This window comes from Crinia signifera, chromosome 19 (genome assembly GCF_055691185.1).
Source record: "Crinia signifera chromosome 19, ASM5569118v1, whole genome shotgun sequence".
Taxonomy (NCBI): Eukaryota; Metazoa; Chordata; class Amphibia; order Anura; family Myobatrachidae; genus Crinia; species Crinia signifera.
The window spans coordinates 137,300,493-137,318,679 of record NC_139226.1 but is presented as its reverse complement, the minus strand read 5'-3'; the positions used below and the strand labels follow the sequence as shown (position 1 = coordinate 137,318,679).

Sequence of the window (18,187 nt, the reverse complement as noted above, 5' to 3'; positions counted from 1 at the left end):
TTATACTGTATATGGAGAATGGAACAGATTACCCGAATGTTTCCCACACTGAAAATAACAATAAAAAGCTGATGATATAAAATGAGAAAACGTGTCGGGATAAGTCCCCTGTACGAGAAGCATCAGTATAACAGATATGCAACTTCATTCATTTACAGGATAAGATATAATTCTTCTGGCAAGAAGATAGAAACCAATGGGTGGCATGTGAGTGGGCTGGCACAACAGAGGGCACCAGATATATAAGGAGAGGAATATGCTGTACATGAAAGCACAGGAGGAGGCATCACCCAGGCAGGAGGAGCAGGGTCATGTCTTACAAGCATTGTGCCAGCCTCGGCTTCCTTGTGATTCTCCTCTTCTGCCAGGAACAAGTGAGAGGAAAACCCATGTCCAGCCTGCAGGTACGTACCCAGAGCTCAGCCTCACCCTCCCTATACAGCCTGCAGGTACATACCCAGAGCTCAGCCTCACCCTCCCTATACAGCCTGCAGGTACGTACCCAGAGCTCAGCCTCACCCTCCCTATACAGCCTGCAGGTACGTACCCAGAGCTCAGCCTCACCCTCCCTATACAGCCTGCAGGTACGTACCCAGAGCTCAGCCTCACCCTCTCTATACAGCCTGCAGGTACGTACCCAGAGCTCAGCCTCACCCTCCCTATACAGCCTGCAGGTACGTACCCAGAGCTCAGCCTCACCCTCTCTATACAGCCTGCAGGTACGTACCCAGAGCTCAGCCTCACCCTCCCTATACAGCCTGCAGGTATGTACCCAGAGCTCAGCCTCACCCTCTCTATACAGCCTGCAGGTACGTACCCAGAGCTCAGCCTCACCCTCCCTATACAGCCTACAGGTACGTACCCAGAGCTCAGCCTCACCCTCCCTATACAGCCTGCAGGTATGTACCCAGAGCTCAGCCTCACCCTCCCTATACAGCCTGCAGGTGTGTACCCAGAGCTCAGCCTCACCCTCCCTATACAGCCTGCAGGTATGTACCCAGAGCTCAGCCTCACCCTCCCTATACAGCCTGCAGGTATGTACCCAGAGCTCAGCCTCACCCTCCCTATACACCCTGCAGGTATGTACCCAGAGCTCAGCCTCACCCTCCCTATACAGCCTGCAGGTACGTACCCAGAGCTCAGCCTCACCCTCCCTATACAGCCTGCAGGTGTGTACCCAGAGCTCAGCCTCACCCTCTCTATACAGCCTGCAGGTATGTACCCAGAGCTCAGCCTCACCCTCCCTATACAGCCTGCAGGTACGTACCCAGAGCTCAGCCTCACCCTCCCTATACAGCCTGCAGGTACGTACCCAGAGCTCAGCCTCACCCTCCCTATACAGCCTGCAGGTACGTACCCAGAGCTCAGCCTCACCCTCCCTATACAGCCTGCAGGTACGTACCCAAAGCTCAGCCTCACCCTCTCTATACAGCCTGCAGGTATGTACCCAGAGCTCAGCCTCACCCTCTCTATACAGCCTGCAGGTATGTACCCAGAGCTCAGCCTCACCCTCTCTATACAGCCTGCAGGTATGTACCCAGAGCTCAGCCTCACCCTCCCTATACAGCCTGCAGGTACGTACCCAGAGCTCAGCTTCACCCTCTCTATACAGCCTGCAGGTGCGTACCCAGAGCTCAGCCTCACCCTCCCTATACAGCCTGCAAGTATGTACCCAGAGCTCAGCCTCACCCTCTCTATACAGCGTGCAGGTACGTACCCGGAGCTCAGCCTCACCCTCCCTATACAGCCTGTAGGTACGTACCCGGAGCTCAGCCTCACCCTCCCTATACAGCCTGCAGGTACGTACCCAGAGCTCAGCCTCACCCTCCCTATACAGCCTGTAGGTGCGTACCCGGAGCTCAGCCTCACCCTCCCTATACAGCCTGCAGGTACGTACCCAGAGCTCAGCCTCACCCTCCCTATACAGCCTGTAGGTACGTACCCAGAGCTCAGCCTCACCCTCTCTATACAGCCTGCAGGTACGTACCCAGAGCTCAGCCTCACCCTCCCTATACAGCCTGCAGGTACGTACCCAGAGCTCAGCCTCACCCTCTCTATACAGCCTGCAGGTACGTACCCAGAGCTCAGCCTCACCCTCCCTATACAGCCTGCAGGTATGTACCCAGAGCTCAGCCTCACCCTCCCTATACAGCCTGCAGGTACGTACCCAGAGCTCAGCCTCACCCTCCCTATACACCCTGCAGGTGTGTACCCAGAGCTCAGCCTCACCCTCTCTATACAGCCTGCAGGTACGTACCCTGGGCTCAGCCTCACCCTCTCTATACAGCCTGCAGGTATGTACCCAGAGCTCAGCCTCACCCTCTCTATACAGCCTGCAGGTACCGTACCCTGGGCTCAGCCTCACCCTCTCTATACAGCCTGCAGGTATGTACCCGGAGCTCAGCCTCACCCTCTCTATACAGCCTGCAGGTACGTACCCTGGGCTCAGCCTCACCCTCCCTATACAGCCTGCAGGTACGTACACTGGGCTCAGCCTCACCTTCTCTATACAGCCTGCAGGTACGTACCCAGAGCTCAGCCTCACCCTCCCTATACAGCCTGTAGGTACGTACCCGGAGCTCAGCCTCACCCTCCCTATACAGCCTGCAGGTACGTACCCAGAGCTCAGCCTCACCCTCCCAATACAGCCTGTAGGTACGTACCCAGAGCTCAGCCTCACCCTCTCTATACAGCCTGCAGGTACGTACCCAGAGCTCAGCCTCACCCTCCCTATACAGCCTGCAGGTACGTACCCAGAGCTCAGCCTCACCCTCCCTATACACCCTGCAGGTGTGTACCCAGAGCTCAGCCTCACCCTCTCTATACAGCCTGCAGGTGTGTACCCAGAGCTCAGCCTCACCCTCCCTATACAGCCTGCAGGTATGTACCCAGAGCTCAGCCTCACCCTCCCTATACACCCTGCAGGTGTGTACCCAGAGCTCAGCCTCACCCTCTCTATACAGCCTGCAAGTACATACCCAGAGCTCAGTCTCACCCTCTCTATACAGCCTGCAGGTACGTACCCAGAGCTCAGCCTCACCCTCCCTATACAGCCTGCAGGTACGTACCCAGAGCTCAGCCTCACCCTCCCTATACAGCCTGCAGGTACGTACCCAGAGCTCAGCCTCACCCTGTCTATACAGCCTGCAGGTATGTACCCAGAGCTCAGCCTCACCCTGTCTATACAGCCTGCAGGTGTGTACCCAGAGCTCAGCCTCACCCTCCCTATACAGCCTGCAGGTGTGTACCCAGAGCTCAGCCTCACCCTCTCTATACACCCTGCAGGTGTGTACCCAGAGCTCAGCCTCACCCTCTCTATACACCCTGCAGGTGTGTACCCAGAGCTCAGTCTCACCCTCCCTATACAGCCTGCAGGTGTGTACCCAGAGCTCAGCCTCACCCTCCCTATACAGCCTGCAGGTACGTACCCAGAGCTCAGCCTCACCCTCTCTATACAGCCTGCAGGTATGTACCCAGAGCTCAGCCTCACCCTCTCTATACAGCCTGCAGGTACCGCACCCTGGGCTCAGCCTCACCCTCTCTATACATCCTGCAGGTACGTACCCGGAGCTCAGCCTCACCCTCCCTATACAGCCTGCAGGTATGTACCCGGAGCTCAGCCTCACCCTCCCTATACAGCCTGCAGGTACGTACCCAGAGCTCAGCCTCACCCTCCCTATACAGCCTGCAGGTACGTACCCGGAGCTCAGCCTCACCCTCTCTATACAGCCTGCAGGTACGTACCCAGAGTTCAGCCTCACCCTCTCTATACAGCCTGCAGGTATGTACCCGGAGCTCAGCCTCACCCTCCCTATGCAGCCTGCAGGTGTGTACCCAGAGCTCAGCCTCACCCTCCCTATGCAGCCTGCAGGTACGTACCCGGAGCTCAGCCTCACCCTCCCTATACAGCCTGCAGGTGTGTACCCAGAGCTCAGCCTCACCCTCTCTATACAGCCTGCAGGTGTGTACCCAGAGCTCAGCCTCACCCTCCCTATACAGCCTGCAGGTGTCTACCCAGAGCTCAGCCTCACCCTCTCTATACAGCCTGCAGGTGTGTACCCAGAGCTCAGCCCCATCCTCTCTATACAGCCTGCAGGTACGTACCCAGAGCTCAGCCTCACCCTCTCTATACACCCTGCAGGTACGTACCCGGAGCTCAGCCTCACCCTCCCTATACAGCCTGCAGGTGTGTACCCAGAGCTCAGCCTCACCCTCTCTATACAGCCTGCAGGTGTGTACCCAGAGCTCAGCCTCACCCTCCCTATACAGCCTGCAGGTATGTACCCAGAGCTCAGCCTCACCCTCCCTATACAGCCTGCAGGTATGTACCCAGAGCTCAGCCTCACCCTCTCTATACAGCCTGCAGGTATGTACCCGGAGCTCAGCCTCACCCTCTCTATACAGCCTGCAGGTATGTACCCAGAGCTCAGCCTCACCCTCTCTATACAGCCTGCAGGTGTGTACCCAGAGCTCAGCCTCACCCTCCCTATACAGCCTGCAGGTACGTACCCGGAGCTCAGCCTCACCCTCTCTATACAGCCTGCAGGTATGTACCCAGAGCTCAGCCTCACCCTCCCTATACAGCCTGCAGGTACGTACCCAGAGCTCAGCCTCACCCTCTCTATACAGCCTGTAGGTACGTACCCAGAGCTCAGCCTCACCCTCTCTATACAGCCTGCAGGTGTGTACCCAGAGCTCAGCCTCACCCTCCCTATACAGCCTGCAGGTACGTACCCAGAGCTCAGCCTCACCCTCCCTATACAGCCTGCAGGTACGTACCCAGAGCTCAGCCTCACCCTCTCTATACAGCCTGCAGGTACGTACCCAGAGCTCAGCCTCACCCTCTCTATACAGCCTGTAGGTACGTACCCAGAGCTCAGCCTCACCCTCCCTATACACCCTGCAGGTACGTACCCGGAGCTCAGCCTCACCCTCTCTATACAGCCTGCAGGTACGTACCCAGAGCTCAGCCTCACCCTCTCTATACAGCCTGCAGGTGTGTACCCAGAGCTCAGCCTCACCCTCTCTATACAGCCTGCAGGTACGTACCCAGAGCTCAGCCTCACCCTCTCTATACACCCTGCAGGTGTGTACCCAGAGCTCAGCCTCACCCTCTCTATACAGCCTGCAGGTACGTACCCAGAGCTCAGCCTCACCCTCCCTATACAGCCTGCAGGTATGTACCCAGAGCTCAGCCTCACCCTCTCTATACAGCCTGCAGGTATGTACCCGGAGCTCAGCCTCACCCTCCCTATACAGCCTGCAGGTATGTACCCAGGGGTCCTGGTTCATCCTAGTACTCACTTTGATCTGATCTCAGTTTGTTTCATACTGAGATGAATTGAGGTGATTTCGCCGTGCGTCAACTGCACAGTGTGGGCATAGCACAGTACAAGCTGACTGTACTAGTAAGCTCTATCGAATCTAAAGCTTTGAAAGCTAGTCTGCTACCTTCTGTGTTTGTGCATGTGTGAGAAAGACGTGTAGTTTCCCTCTCTGCCAGCAGATGGCAGTGTTTTAGAGACTTACGGACCATAGTCATATATATAGATGATAGTGAGATTATTATCTGCAGGACAGGTGCTTATCTGATACAGAAGACAGCTCATTATAACTGACTGACATGCAGGGAAACGGTGCTCACAAGGAGCAGTATTCTACAATGAGATGCTCTGTAGGAGGAGAGGATGCGGGCACCATGGGCACCACAGGGTCACAGCCAGAGAAGCCGCCACCTTGGGACAGGAGACCTGTCTCACAGCTGACACTTTCTGGCATCTCTTTAGTGCACTATACATAAATAAATGACACGTGTAACATTGCTGTGTTACAGAACATTATCACACAGTTACTGAGAGGCGGACACCACACAGAGAACGTGATACTAAGGTTACTTACTAATGGGGGCAGCTCATTGCAACCCATCACTAATTATCTCATTGCAACCCATCACTAATTATCTCATTGCAACCCAACACTAATTAACTATTTTTTTAACCCATCACTAATTAACTCGTTGTAACCCATTACTAATAAACATATGCAACCCATCACCAAATTACGGTTTTAACTCATCACTAATTAACTCTTTGCAACCCATCAATAATTTACTCATTGTAACTCATCACTAATTAGCTCATTGCAACCCATCACTTATTAACTAATTGCAACAAATCAGTAATTAACTCATTGCAAAACCTAAACTAATGAATGCATTGTAACCCATCACCAATCAACTAATTGTAACCCTTTACTTATTGACGCATTGTAACCATTCACTTATTAATAGATTGCAACCCATCTCTAATTAACTCATTCCAAAACCATAACTAATCAATGCATTGTAACCTATCACAAATCAACTAATTGAAGCCCATTACTTATTGGTGCATTGCAACATATTACTAACTCTTTGCAACCCATCACTAATCAATTCATTGCAACGCATCACTAATTAACTCTTTGCAGCCCATCCCTAATCAATGCAGTGCAACTCATCACTAATTAACTCTTTGCAAAACCGTTACTAATTAACTAATTGTAACCCATCACTAACTCATTTCAACCCATCACTAATTAACTCATTGCAACCCATCACTAATTAACTCATTGCAATGCATCACTAATGAACTCATTGCAACGCATCACTAATTAACTCTTTGCAGCCCATCCCTAATCAATGCAGTGCAACTCATCACTAATTAACTCTTTGCAAAACCGTAACTAATTAACTAATTGTAACCCATCACTAACTCATTTCAACCCATCACTAATTAACTCATTGCAACCCATCACTAATTAACTCATTGCAATGCATCACTAATGAACTCATTTCAACCATCACTAATTAACTCTTTGCAGCCCATTCCTAATCAACGCATTGCAACTCATCACTAATTAACTCTTTGCAAAACCGTAACTAATTAACTAATTGTAACCCATCACTAACTCATTTCAACCCATCACTAATTAACTCATTGCAACCCATCACTAATTAACTCTTTGCAGCCCATCCCTAATCAATGCAGTGCAACTCATCACTAATTAACTCTTTGCAAAACCGTAACTAATTAACTAATTGTAACCCATCACTAACTCATTTCAACCCATCACTAATTAACTCATTGCAACCCATCACTAATTAACTCATTGCAATGCATCACTAATGAACTCATTTCAACCATCACTAATTAACTCTTTGCAGCCCATCCCTAATCAACGCATTGCAACTCATCACTAATTAACTCTTTGCAAAACCGTAACTATAACTAATTGTAACCCATCACTAACTCATTTCAACCCATCACTAATTAACTCAATGCAACCCATCACTAATTAACTCATTGCAACCCATCACTAATTAACTCTTTGCAGCCCATCCCTAATCAACGCATTGCAACTCATCAATAATTAACTCTTTGCAAAACCGTAACTAATTAACTAATTGTAACCCATCACTAACTCATTTCAACCCATCACTAATTAACTCATTGCAACCCATCACTAATTAACTCATTGCAACCCATTAATGAACTCATTTCAACCCATCACTAATTAACTAATTGCTACCCATCACTAATTAACTCATTATAAACCATAACTAATTAACTCTTTACAACCCATCACTAATTTACTCATTGCAAAACCATCACTAATTAACTAATTGCAACCCATCACTAATTAACTCATTGTTACTTATCACTGATTAACTCTTTGTAACCCATCACTAATTAACTCATTGCAACCCATCACTAATTAAATCTTTGAAACCCATCACTAATAAACTCATTGCACACCCATTACTAACGTATTACAACCCATCACTAATTTTACTCTTTTACCGTCACTACAGATGGAGTCTTCCTCAGCTGGCCTCCTCTGGATAGCCATGGCTCACCAAAGCCTATTGTTCTCAGCTGCAATACAATACATAGACCAATACAGTATGGGATCAGCATAGGATGAGGTCACACAGCTCTGGCTCACTTAGGGGGAGATTCTCTAAGCTAAAAATGCGGTAAAAACCCCGTTATCGGGGTTTTTACCGCATTTTGGGATGCTGTAAGCATCCCCCGCCGGGTTACCGTGGCGGGGGGCATCACCAGAAAAATCTGGCGATGCCCCATAGAAGCCAATGGGCTTCTATCGCAACCCTCCGCCGCTCCGCGCCGACCCCCCGCTGCCCCGCATCGCCCCCTCCCCCCTCACCTGTGTCCGGGCAGCACAGCGCTGTGCTGCCCGGACCTGTGACCTCCTCCCTGCACTGATCCTCTTCCGGGTGCAGGGAGGAGGAGAGCCCTGCGCAGCAGCAGCAGCGCCGGGTGTGGGAGGGAGGGGAGAGCCGCCGGGACCTGCTGGGACCCGGCGACTCTCACCGCAAAGGACAGCTCTTAACGCAAGAGCTGTCCTTTGCCTTAATTATCGCATATGTTACAGCATATGCGATAATTAAATATGCGATGGGCGGTGAAGGGGGGCGGAGATTCTTAGAGAATCTCCCCCTATGTCCTATTAAAGGGCTAGATGAGGATGGCTCTATCTGTAATTTACTCTTTGCAACCCATGAATTTATTGTAACACATCACTAATTAATTCATTGCATCCAACCACCAATTAACTTTGCAACCACTTACACATTATCTGTGGCTCATTTACATACACTTAGACAAAGGTTATGGGGACTGCACCCCCTGATTCCAGTATTACGGTGACTGTACCCCCTGATCACAGTGTTATGGTGACTGTACCCCCTGATCAGTGTTATGATGACTGTACCCCCTGATTCCAGTATTACGGTGACTGTACCTCCTGATCACAGTGTTATGGTGACTGTACCTCCTGATCACAGTGTTATGGTGACTGTACCCTCTGATCAGTGTTATGATGACTGTACCCCCTGATTCCAGTATTACGGTGACTGTACCTCCTGATCACAGTGTTATGGTTACTGTACCTCCTGATCAGTGTGATGGTGACTGTACCCTCTGATCAGTGTTATGATGACTGTACCCCCTGATTCCATGCATTATCTCATTATGTACACATATAAACTTTTTTAGAGTTTGTCCAGATTACTGGAGGACAATTTGGAGCGGTCCTATGGTTCTGAAGAATCTGACATGGTACCAACTGACTCCCTAGACCAGCCGAACCCAGACAGTCAGTGGGACAGGAATCGGGTGGATAAACTGGAAGGTTCCCATATAAATGGAATGACGCTGCGGGAGCTCCTGGAAGACCCTGCGGGAACACAGAGGAGGTACAGACCGAGGAGCAAAAAGGCCTTTTCCAGGGGCTGCTTTGGGGTGAAGCTGGACAGGATTGGATCATTCAGTGGCCTGGGCTGCTAATCCCACTGGTGAGTTTCCTAGCAAGTTGTCTGTGCCAGATCTTCAGTACCGGCTATGTACCACGGTGTGCAGGCTACGGCTGGGGATAGCCATGTACCTATAACATGTTACACCCCTCTAGTAACTGTGGTCCTGATTCTGGTTCACTCGCAAAAGCAAATTCTCTCTCTAATGAACAAAACCATGCTGCACTGCAGGGGGGCAGATGTAACATGTGCAGAGAGAGTTAGATTTGGGTGGGTTTTGTACTTCAAACTGATATCTATATTGCAGTGTAAAAATAATGCAGCCAGTATTTACCCTGCACAGAATGAAAAGGACTCGCCCAAACGTATCTCTCTCTGCACATGTTACATCTGCCCCACCTGCAGTGCAGCATGGTTTTGCCCATTAGAGAGAGAATTTTCCTTTTGCAAGTGAACCAGAATCAGGCCCTGTGTGTATGTGTGTGTGTGTGTGTGTATGTGTGTGTGTATGTATGTGTGTGTGTGTGTGTGTAGGCTACGGATGGGGGATAGCCATGCATTTATAGTATATTATACCATTCTAGTATCTCATTAGTCCGGACACCATTGTCAGGAGGGTAATACACAGCCTGCCGTTTAGCATGTGCTTGTGCGTGTGTATATATATATATATATATATATATATATATATATATATATATATATACATACACATACATATACATATACATATACATACATACATTACTGGGTACAGGAGGTCACACTAGATAGATAGATATGATATGATATAGGCAGGGGGTGCTGTCCGTGGTGCTGTACGTGGGCTATGTACATAGATTATCCCTCATCACTGGGTACCAGGAGGTCACACTAGATAGATATGATATAGGCAGGGGGTGCTGTCCGTGGTGCTGTCCGTGGTGCTGTCCGTGGGCTATGTACAGTACATAGATTATCCCTCATTACTGGGTACAGGAGGTCACACTAGATAGATATGATATAGGCAGGGGGTGCTGTCCGTGGTGCTGTCAGTGGTGCTGTCCGTGGGCTATGTACAGTACATAGATTATCCCTCATTGCTGGGTACAGGAGGTCACACTAGATAGATAGATATATATGATATAGGCAGGGGGTGCTGTCCGTGGTGCTGTACGTGGGCTATGTACATAGATTATCCCTCATCACTGGGTACCAGGAGGTCACACTAGATAGATATGATATAGGCAGGGGGTGCTGTCCGTGGTGGTGCTGTCCGTGGTGCTGTACGTGGGCTATGTACATAGATTATCCCTCAATACTGTGTATAAGAGGTCACACTAGATAGATAGATATGATATAGGCAGGGGGTGCTGTCCGTGGTGCTGTACGTGGGCTATGTACATAGATTATCCCTCATTACTGGGTACAGGAGGTCACACTAGCTAGCTAGATAGATAGATAGATAGATAGATATTGGCAGGGGGTGCTGTCCGTGGGCTATGTACATAGATTATCCCTCATTACTGGGTACAGGAGGTCACACTAGCTAGCTAGCTAGATAGATAGATAGATAGATAGATATTGGCAGGGGGTGCTGTCCGTGGGCTATGTACATAGATTATCCCTCATCACTGGGTACCAGGAGGTCACACTAGATAGGATAGATAGATATGATATAGGCAGGGGGTGCTGTCCGTGGTGCTGTCCGTGGTGCTGTCCGTGGGCTATGTACAGTACATAGATTATCCCTCATTACTGGGTACAGGAGGTCACACTAGATAGATATGATATAGGCAGGGGGTGCTGTCCGTGGTGCTGTCAGTGGTGCTGTCCGTGGGCTATGTACAGTACATAGATTATCCCTCATTGCTGGGTACCAGGAGGTCACACTAGATAGGATAGATAGATATGATATAGGCAGGGGGTGCTGTCCGTGGTGCTGTCCGTGGGCTATGTACAGTACATAGATTATCCCTCATTACTGGGTACAGGAGGTCACACTAGATAGATATGATATAGGCAGGGGGTGCTGTCCGTGGTGCTGTCCGTGGGCTATGTACAGTACATAGATTATCCCTCATTGCTGGGTACAGGAGGTCACACTAGATAGATAGATATATATGATATAGGCAGGGGGTGCTGTCCGTGGTGCTGTACGTGGGCTATGTACATAGATTATCCCTCATTACTGGATACAGGAGGTCACACTAGATAGATATGATATAGGCAGGGGGTGCTGTCCGTGGTGCTGTACGTAGGCTATGTACATAGATTATCCCTCATTGCTGGGTACAGGAGGTCACACTAGATAGATAGATATATATGATATAGGCAGGGGGTGCTGTCCGTGGTGCTGTACGTGGGCTATGTACATAGATTATCCCTCATTACTGGATACAGGAGGTCACACTAGATAGATAGATAGATAGATATGATATAGGCAGGGGGTGCTGTCCGTGGTGGTGCTGTCTGTGGTGCTGTACATGGGCTATGTACATAGATTATCCCTCATTACTGGGGGGTTCAAGAGGTCACACTAGATAGATAGATAGATAGATAGATAGATATGGTATAGGCAGGGGGTGCTGTACGTAGGCTATGTACATAGATTATCCCTCATTACTGGATACAGGAGGTCACACTAGATATATATGATATGGGCAGGGGGTGCTGTCCGTGGTGCTGTCCGTAGGCTATGTACATAGATTATCCCTCATTACTGGATACAGGAGGTCACACTAGATAGATCAATAGATAGATATGATATAGGCAGGGGGTGCTGTCCGTGGTGCTGTACGTGGGCTATGTACATAGATCATCCCTCTATACTGTGTACAGGAGGTCGCACTAGATAGATATGATATGATATAGGCAGGGGGGTGCTTTCCGTGGTGCTGTACGTGGGCTTTGTACATAGATTATCCCTCATTACTGGGTACCAGGAGGTCACACTAGATAGATATGATATAGGCAGGGGGTGCTGTCCGTGGTGCTGTCCGTGGTGCTGTCCGTGGGCTATGTACAGTACATAGATTATCCCTCATTACTGGGTACAGGAGGTCACACTAGATAGATATGATATAGGCAGGGGGTGCTGTCCGTGGTGCTGTCCGTGGGCTATGTACATAGATTATCCCTCATCACTGGGTACCAGGAGGTCACACTAGATAGATAGATAGATAGATAGATATGATATAGGCAGGGGGTGCTGTCCGTGGTGGTGCTGTCTGTGGTGCTGTACATGGGCTATGTACATAGATTATCCCTCATTACTGGGGGGTTCAAGAGGTCACACTAGATAGATAGATAGATAGATAGATAGATAGATATGGTATAGGCAGGGGGTGCTGTACGTAGGCTATGTACATAGATTATCCCTCATTACTGGATACAGGAGGTCACACTAGATATATATGATATGGGCAGGGGGTGCTGTCCGTGGTGCTGTCCGTAGGCTATGTACATAGATTATCCCTCATTACTGGATACAGGAGGTCACACTAGATAGATAGATCAATAGATAGATATGATATAGGCAGGGGGTGCTGTCCGTGGTGCTGTCCGTGGTGCTGTACGTGGGCTATGTACATAGATCATCCCTCTATACTGTGTACAGGAGGTCACACTAGATAGATATGATATGATATAGGCAGGGGGGTGCTTTCCGTGGTGCTGTACGTGGGCTTTGTACATAGATTATCCCTCATTACTGGGTACCCAGAGGTCACACTAGATAGATAGATATAGGCAGGGGGTGCTGTCCGTGGTGCTGTCCGTGGTGCTGTCCGTGGGCTATGTACAGTACATAGATTATCCCTCATTACTGGGTACAGGAGGTCACACTAGATAGATATGATATAGGCAGGGGGTGCTGTCCGTGGTGCTGTCCGTGGGCTATGTACAGTACATAGATTATCCCTCATTGCTGGGTACAGGAGGTCACACTAGATAGATAGATAGATAGATAGATATGATATAGGCAGGGGGTGCTGTCCGTGGTGGTGCTGTCTGTGGTGCTGTACATGGGCTATGTACATAGATTATCCCTCATTACTGGGGGGTTCAAGAGGTCACACTAGATAGATAGATAGATAGATAGATATGGTATAGGCAGGGGGTGCTGTACGTAGGCTATGTACATAGATTATCCCTCATTACTGGATACAGGAGGTCACACTAGATATATATGATATGGGCAGGGGGTGCTGTCCGTGGTGCTGTCCGTAGGCTATGTACATAGATTATCCCTCATTACTGGATACAGGAGGTCACACTAGATAGATAGATCAATAGATAGATATGATATAGGCAGGGGGTGCTGTCCGTGGTGCTGTCCGTGGTGCTGTACGTGGGCTATGTACATAGATCATCCCTCTATACTGTGTACAGGAGGTCACACTAGATAGATATGATATGATATAGGCAGGGGGGTGCTTTCCGTGGTGCTGTACGTGGGCTTTGTACATAGATTATCCCTCATTACTGGGTACCCAGAGGTCACACTAGATAGATAGATATAGGCAGGGGGTGCTGTCAGTGGTGCTGTACGTAGGCTATGTACATAGATTATCCCTCATTACTGGATACAGGAGGTCACACTAGATAGATAGATAGATAGATAGATAGATAGATAGATAGATATAGGCAGGGGGGTGCTGCCCGTGATGCTGTCTGTGGGCTATGTACATAGATTATCCCTCATTGCTGGGTACCAGGAGGTCACACTAGATAGATATGATATGGGCAGGGGGGTGCTGTCCGTGGTGCTGTCCGTGGTGCTGTCCGTGGGCTATGTACATAGATTATCCCTCATTACTGGGTACCAGGAGGTCATGTTCCCTCCTTTGGTAAACTAATAGACTGCAAATGAATATTACAGGAAGCAATCTCACAGAACATCAGCCTGGTCCATTTAACCCTTAGCTGTGGCTGGGATCGGACAACTGCTAGTCCTCGGTTCTGCTGAGATAAAAGGTTATCAGGACCTGCTGAAACGGCAGCAAAAGGACATTTACTCCGTATTGGATCCCACAGTACTGGCATATGTAATATACACCAAATGTCTGTCTCTCGCGCGATGGGCTCGATCCTATTAACCCCTATGTGTGCTCATGATTCGCCGAGTGGGAATCATCACAACACCGGGTGCACTTTACGGAGGGCTGAATTTGATGAAAAGTGCTCGCACCTCCATAAGTGTGCGAGCAATTTTCCGCCAATTCGGCCTGGCGAAGGGCGCGAGTTAGGATGAATTTGGGCGCTGTTTTCCTTCGGGGTTAATAGGATTGACCCCTATGTCTTCCGCTCTTCTAGCTCTGTCTTTTGCTCTCTCTCTATGGGCCTTATTCTGGTTCACTCTCAGAGACAAATTTCTTCTCAGATGGACAAAACCATGTGCACTGCAGGTGGGGCAGATGTAACATGTGCAGAGAGAATTAGATTTGGGCGAGTTATTTTGTTTCTGTGCAGGGTAAATACTGACTGCTTTATTTCTACACTGCAATATAGATCTCACTTTGAAGTAAAACCCCACCCACATATAATTCTCTCTGCACATGTTACATCTGGCCCAGCTGCAGTGCAGCATGGTTCTGTCCATTTGAGAAGAAATTTGCCTCTGAGAGTGAACCAGAATAATGCCCTTTATCAGGAGACGGACCATTGCACCCTGGCCAGGAAAGTAAACAGAATATGAATATATCCGTAAGATATCCCATTCCCAGACATAATTATGCCATTAGTTTTCTCGCTGATAATTTAGAAAATAATTGTTACAGGCTGCTTTGAAAAATGACAGGAGCGGATTGGCTGGCAATTCCATTCTCTGTCCAATGCTCTAGTACAGGCATGTCCAAACTGTGGCCCTCCAGCTGTTGTGAAACTACACATCCCAGCATGCCTTGCCATAGTTTAGCTTTCTTTAATAGCAAAACTGTGGCAAGGCATGATGGGAATTGTAGTTTCGCAACAGCTGGAGGCCATCGTTTGGACATGCCTGCTCTAGTACATAGGCCCACTGGTTGTTAGGTAAGTAACAAGGGGGTACAGCACTAATGACCCGAGAGACAAAGATCCAATGACGGCTTCTTCCTTCTCTTCCAGGTGCATCCTGACTGAGAAGAGGAATCTGCTGGAGGAGCAGCGCAGTAATCTGACACCTATTGTGCATCACTATCTTCTCATCCTCAGGGGGACACAGCGCTCCCCAAAACCATACATTTTGTAAGAAACTTCTGTTGGACTTTGCCTATCTGTGTCACACTCATACACATGTACTCGCTGCTTCTGTATACTGTAAAAGTGATCATGTCCCTGTTTATATCTCTGGCATCTACTGTACTGGACAAACAATCATAATAAAAAGTGTTATTTTTATTTTATTAAATGTGGTTGATTAAACAAAGGTCTTGTCTTTGTGTATGCGGGTGTCTTGGGGGGCCCTGGCATGGGGGTCCATCACAAGCACAGCGGGAGAGAAGTATCCATGCAGACAATACAGAACACCATCTGACGGCACATCTACCAGGCTTTGTGGGTTCCCAGTGTGCCCCATTCTACTAAGGGAAAAGGGACCTGTTTGCATCACATTATTATTTTAGAATATATTATTGTCAGTGAATTTTATTAAATGTGCAACAAACTGCAAAATTCTAGTGCAAATTATTATCCAAACGTAGGATCTGACTGAGACCTGCTCGCAGCTGCGAATCTTCCGTAAACGCCGCCTTGCACACTCAAAATCCCACCCATGTCCAGCGCCTGTCAATCAATGCCTTTGGGGCAACTTGTCCACCTCTCCCAATCATAGGGCGAAATTCAATTAGCCGTGATAACATACTTACAGGGGTAACATCGCGGCGTGCAAACTAACATAAGATTAACACAGATTCGTTTTTTCCTGCAGGTGAAACATTTGGGGGAAATCCCTATTTTACCCTCCCAATAATGATTAATAATACACTTGAAATGTTTTAATTATGTTCATTAAGCCAAATATAACACATTTTTGGTCTGATAGTCTACAAAATGCAGAATAATGGGTTACATGATGGTATAGGTACACATGGGATGGGTGTTGCATTGATGGGACAGGTATATTTAGGATTGCAGCTGGGAGTTACTGGTGTAGCGCATCTACTTCCAGGCGCCAAGCAGCCAATGGAAACCTTTATACAGCCCCAAGTATAACTGACCAATAATAGACATCGTCCACACTGATAACCAATAAAAACATGCACATTTTGGGGTACAGACTGTCCCCACACACATCACTGGGCTATCACCATAAAATGACCGTGTGTGGCCGCGGGGATACGGTCTGACCAATTGATTTGTATGAAGTAAGTGGGAACACAAAGAGGTAACAGGGGTGATAATTCAGGACATTACATACAAAGATGTTACCGTAGGCAACTGAATTCCCCTTGATTGGCAAATATCTCATTAGTAATCCTTATTCTAACATACATCATATGATTTATTGTACACTTGGCCATATATTATTACAGTCTATATGATCCGCAATTTATATAGCATCAGCTTCAACCCAATATGAGCCCCCAGTGCCCATTATTAACCCATAATACAGAGGTGCCAGTGCAGCCCATAGGAACCTACAGTGGGGTCACACTACTGACGTCTCTACTAGCGGGTGACACCGTTATACATTCACACGCTGAACAAGTGACATGTTCATTACAGTCAACTGCATCTAATCAATACATTGGGCTGCACCAATTCTACAACAATACATATAATGGCTGAGATGTTCCGCAGAGGTGATTGGAGGCATTGCTTGTCCTTCATATAACGTTCCCCAGAGTGCGGCTGTTCTATCAGGAACACACTGTATGGGGATACACATTACTGGCCCCCACAGAAGGTGAGAATGTACAATCAGGGCCAGAACAGGAAAGCACAGGGATGAGCACACTGCCCCATGCACAGGGATGAGCACACTGCCCCCATGCACAGCTATGAGCACACTGCCCCATGCACAGGGATGAGCACACCGCCCCATGCACAGGGATAAGCACACCGCCCCATACACAGGGATGAGCACACGGCCCCATGCACAGGGATGAGCACACCGCCCCATGCACAGGGATGAGCACACCGCCCCATGCACAGGGATGAGCACACTGCCCCATGCACAGGGATGAGCACACTGCCCCATGCACAGGGATGAGCACACCGCCCCATGCACAGCTATGAGCACACCGCCCCATGCACAGGGATGAGCACACCGCCCCATGCACAGGGATGAGCACACCGCCCCATGCACAGGGATGAGCACACCGCCCCATGCACAGGGATGAGCACACCGCCCCATGCACAGGGATGAGCACACCGCCCCATGCACAGCTATGAGCACACCGCCCCATGCACAGGGATGAGCACACCACCCCATGCACAGGGATGAGCACACCGCCCCATGCACAGGGATGAGCACACCGCCCCATGCACAGGGATGAGCACACCGCCCCATGCACAGCTATGAGCACACCGCCCCATGCACAGGGATGAGCACACCACCCCATGCACAGGGATGAGCACACTGCCCCATGCACAGGGATGAGCACACCGCCCCATGCACAGGGATGAGCACACCGCCCCATGCACAGGGATGAGCACGCCGCCCCATGCACAGCTATGAGCACACCGCCCCACGCACAGCTATGAGCACACCGCCCCATGCACAGCTATGAGCACACCGCCCCATGCACAGGGATGAGCACACCGCCCCATGCACAGCTATGAGCACACCGCCCCATGCACAGGGATGAGCACACCACCCCATGCACAGGGATGAGCACACCGCCCCATGCACAGCTATGAGCACACCGCCCCATGCACAGGGATGAGCACACCGCCCCATGCACAGCTATG

At 49.3% G+C, this 18,187-nt stretch overlaps 1 protein-coding gene across 1 annotated transcript; it reads left to right on the top strand.

Annotated features, from left to right (window-relative positions):
* Window positions 1-247: 247 nt before the first annotated feature.
* LOC146043068 (C-type natriuretic peptide 1-like) lies at window positions 248-15,673 on the top strand. The gene is made up of 3 exons (XM_083163463.1): window positions 248-404; window positions 9,060-9,358; window positions 15,401-15,673. Exons 1-2 carry the CDS (start codon window positions 312-314, stop codon window positions 9,348-9,350), a joined length of 384 nt encoding a protein of 127 aa, XP_083019589.1. The 5' UTR covers window positions 248-311; the 3' UTR covers window positions 9,351-9,358; window positions 15,401-15,673.
* Window positions 15,674-18,187: the final 2,514 nt, after the last annotated feature.

Bases quoted from the DNA above. Each gene is read 5' to 3' on its own strand.
- LOC146043068 (XM_083163463.1), top strand. From the start codon at position 312: ATGTCTTACAAGCATTGTGCCAGCCTCGGCTTCCTTGTGATTCTCCTC. The intron at 405-9,059 runs GTACGTACCCAG...AAACTTTTTTAG, and splicing joins AACCCATGTCCAGCCTGCAG to AGTTTGTCCAGATTACTGGA.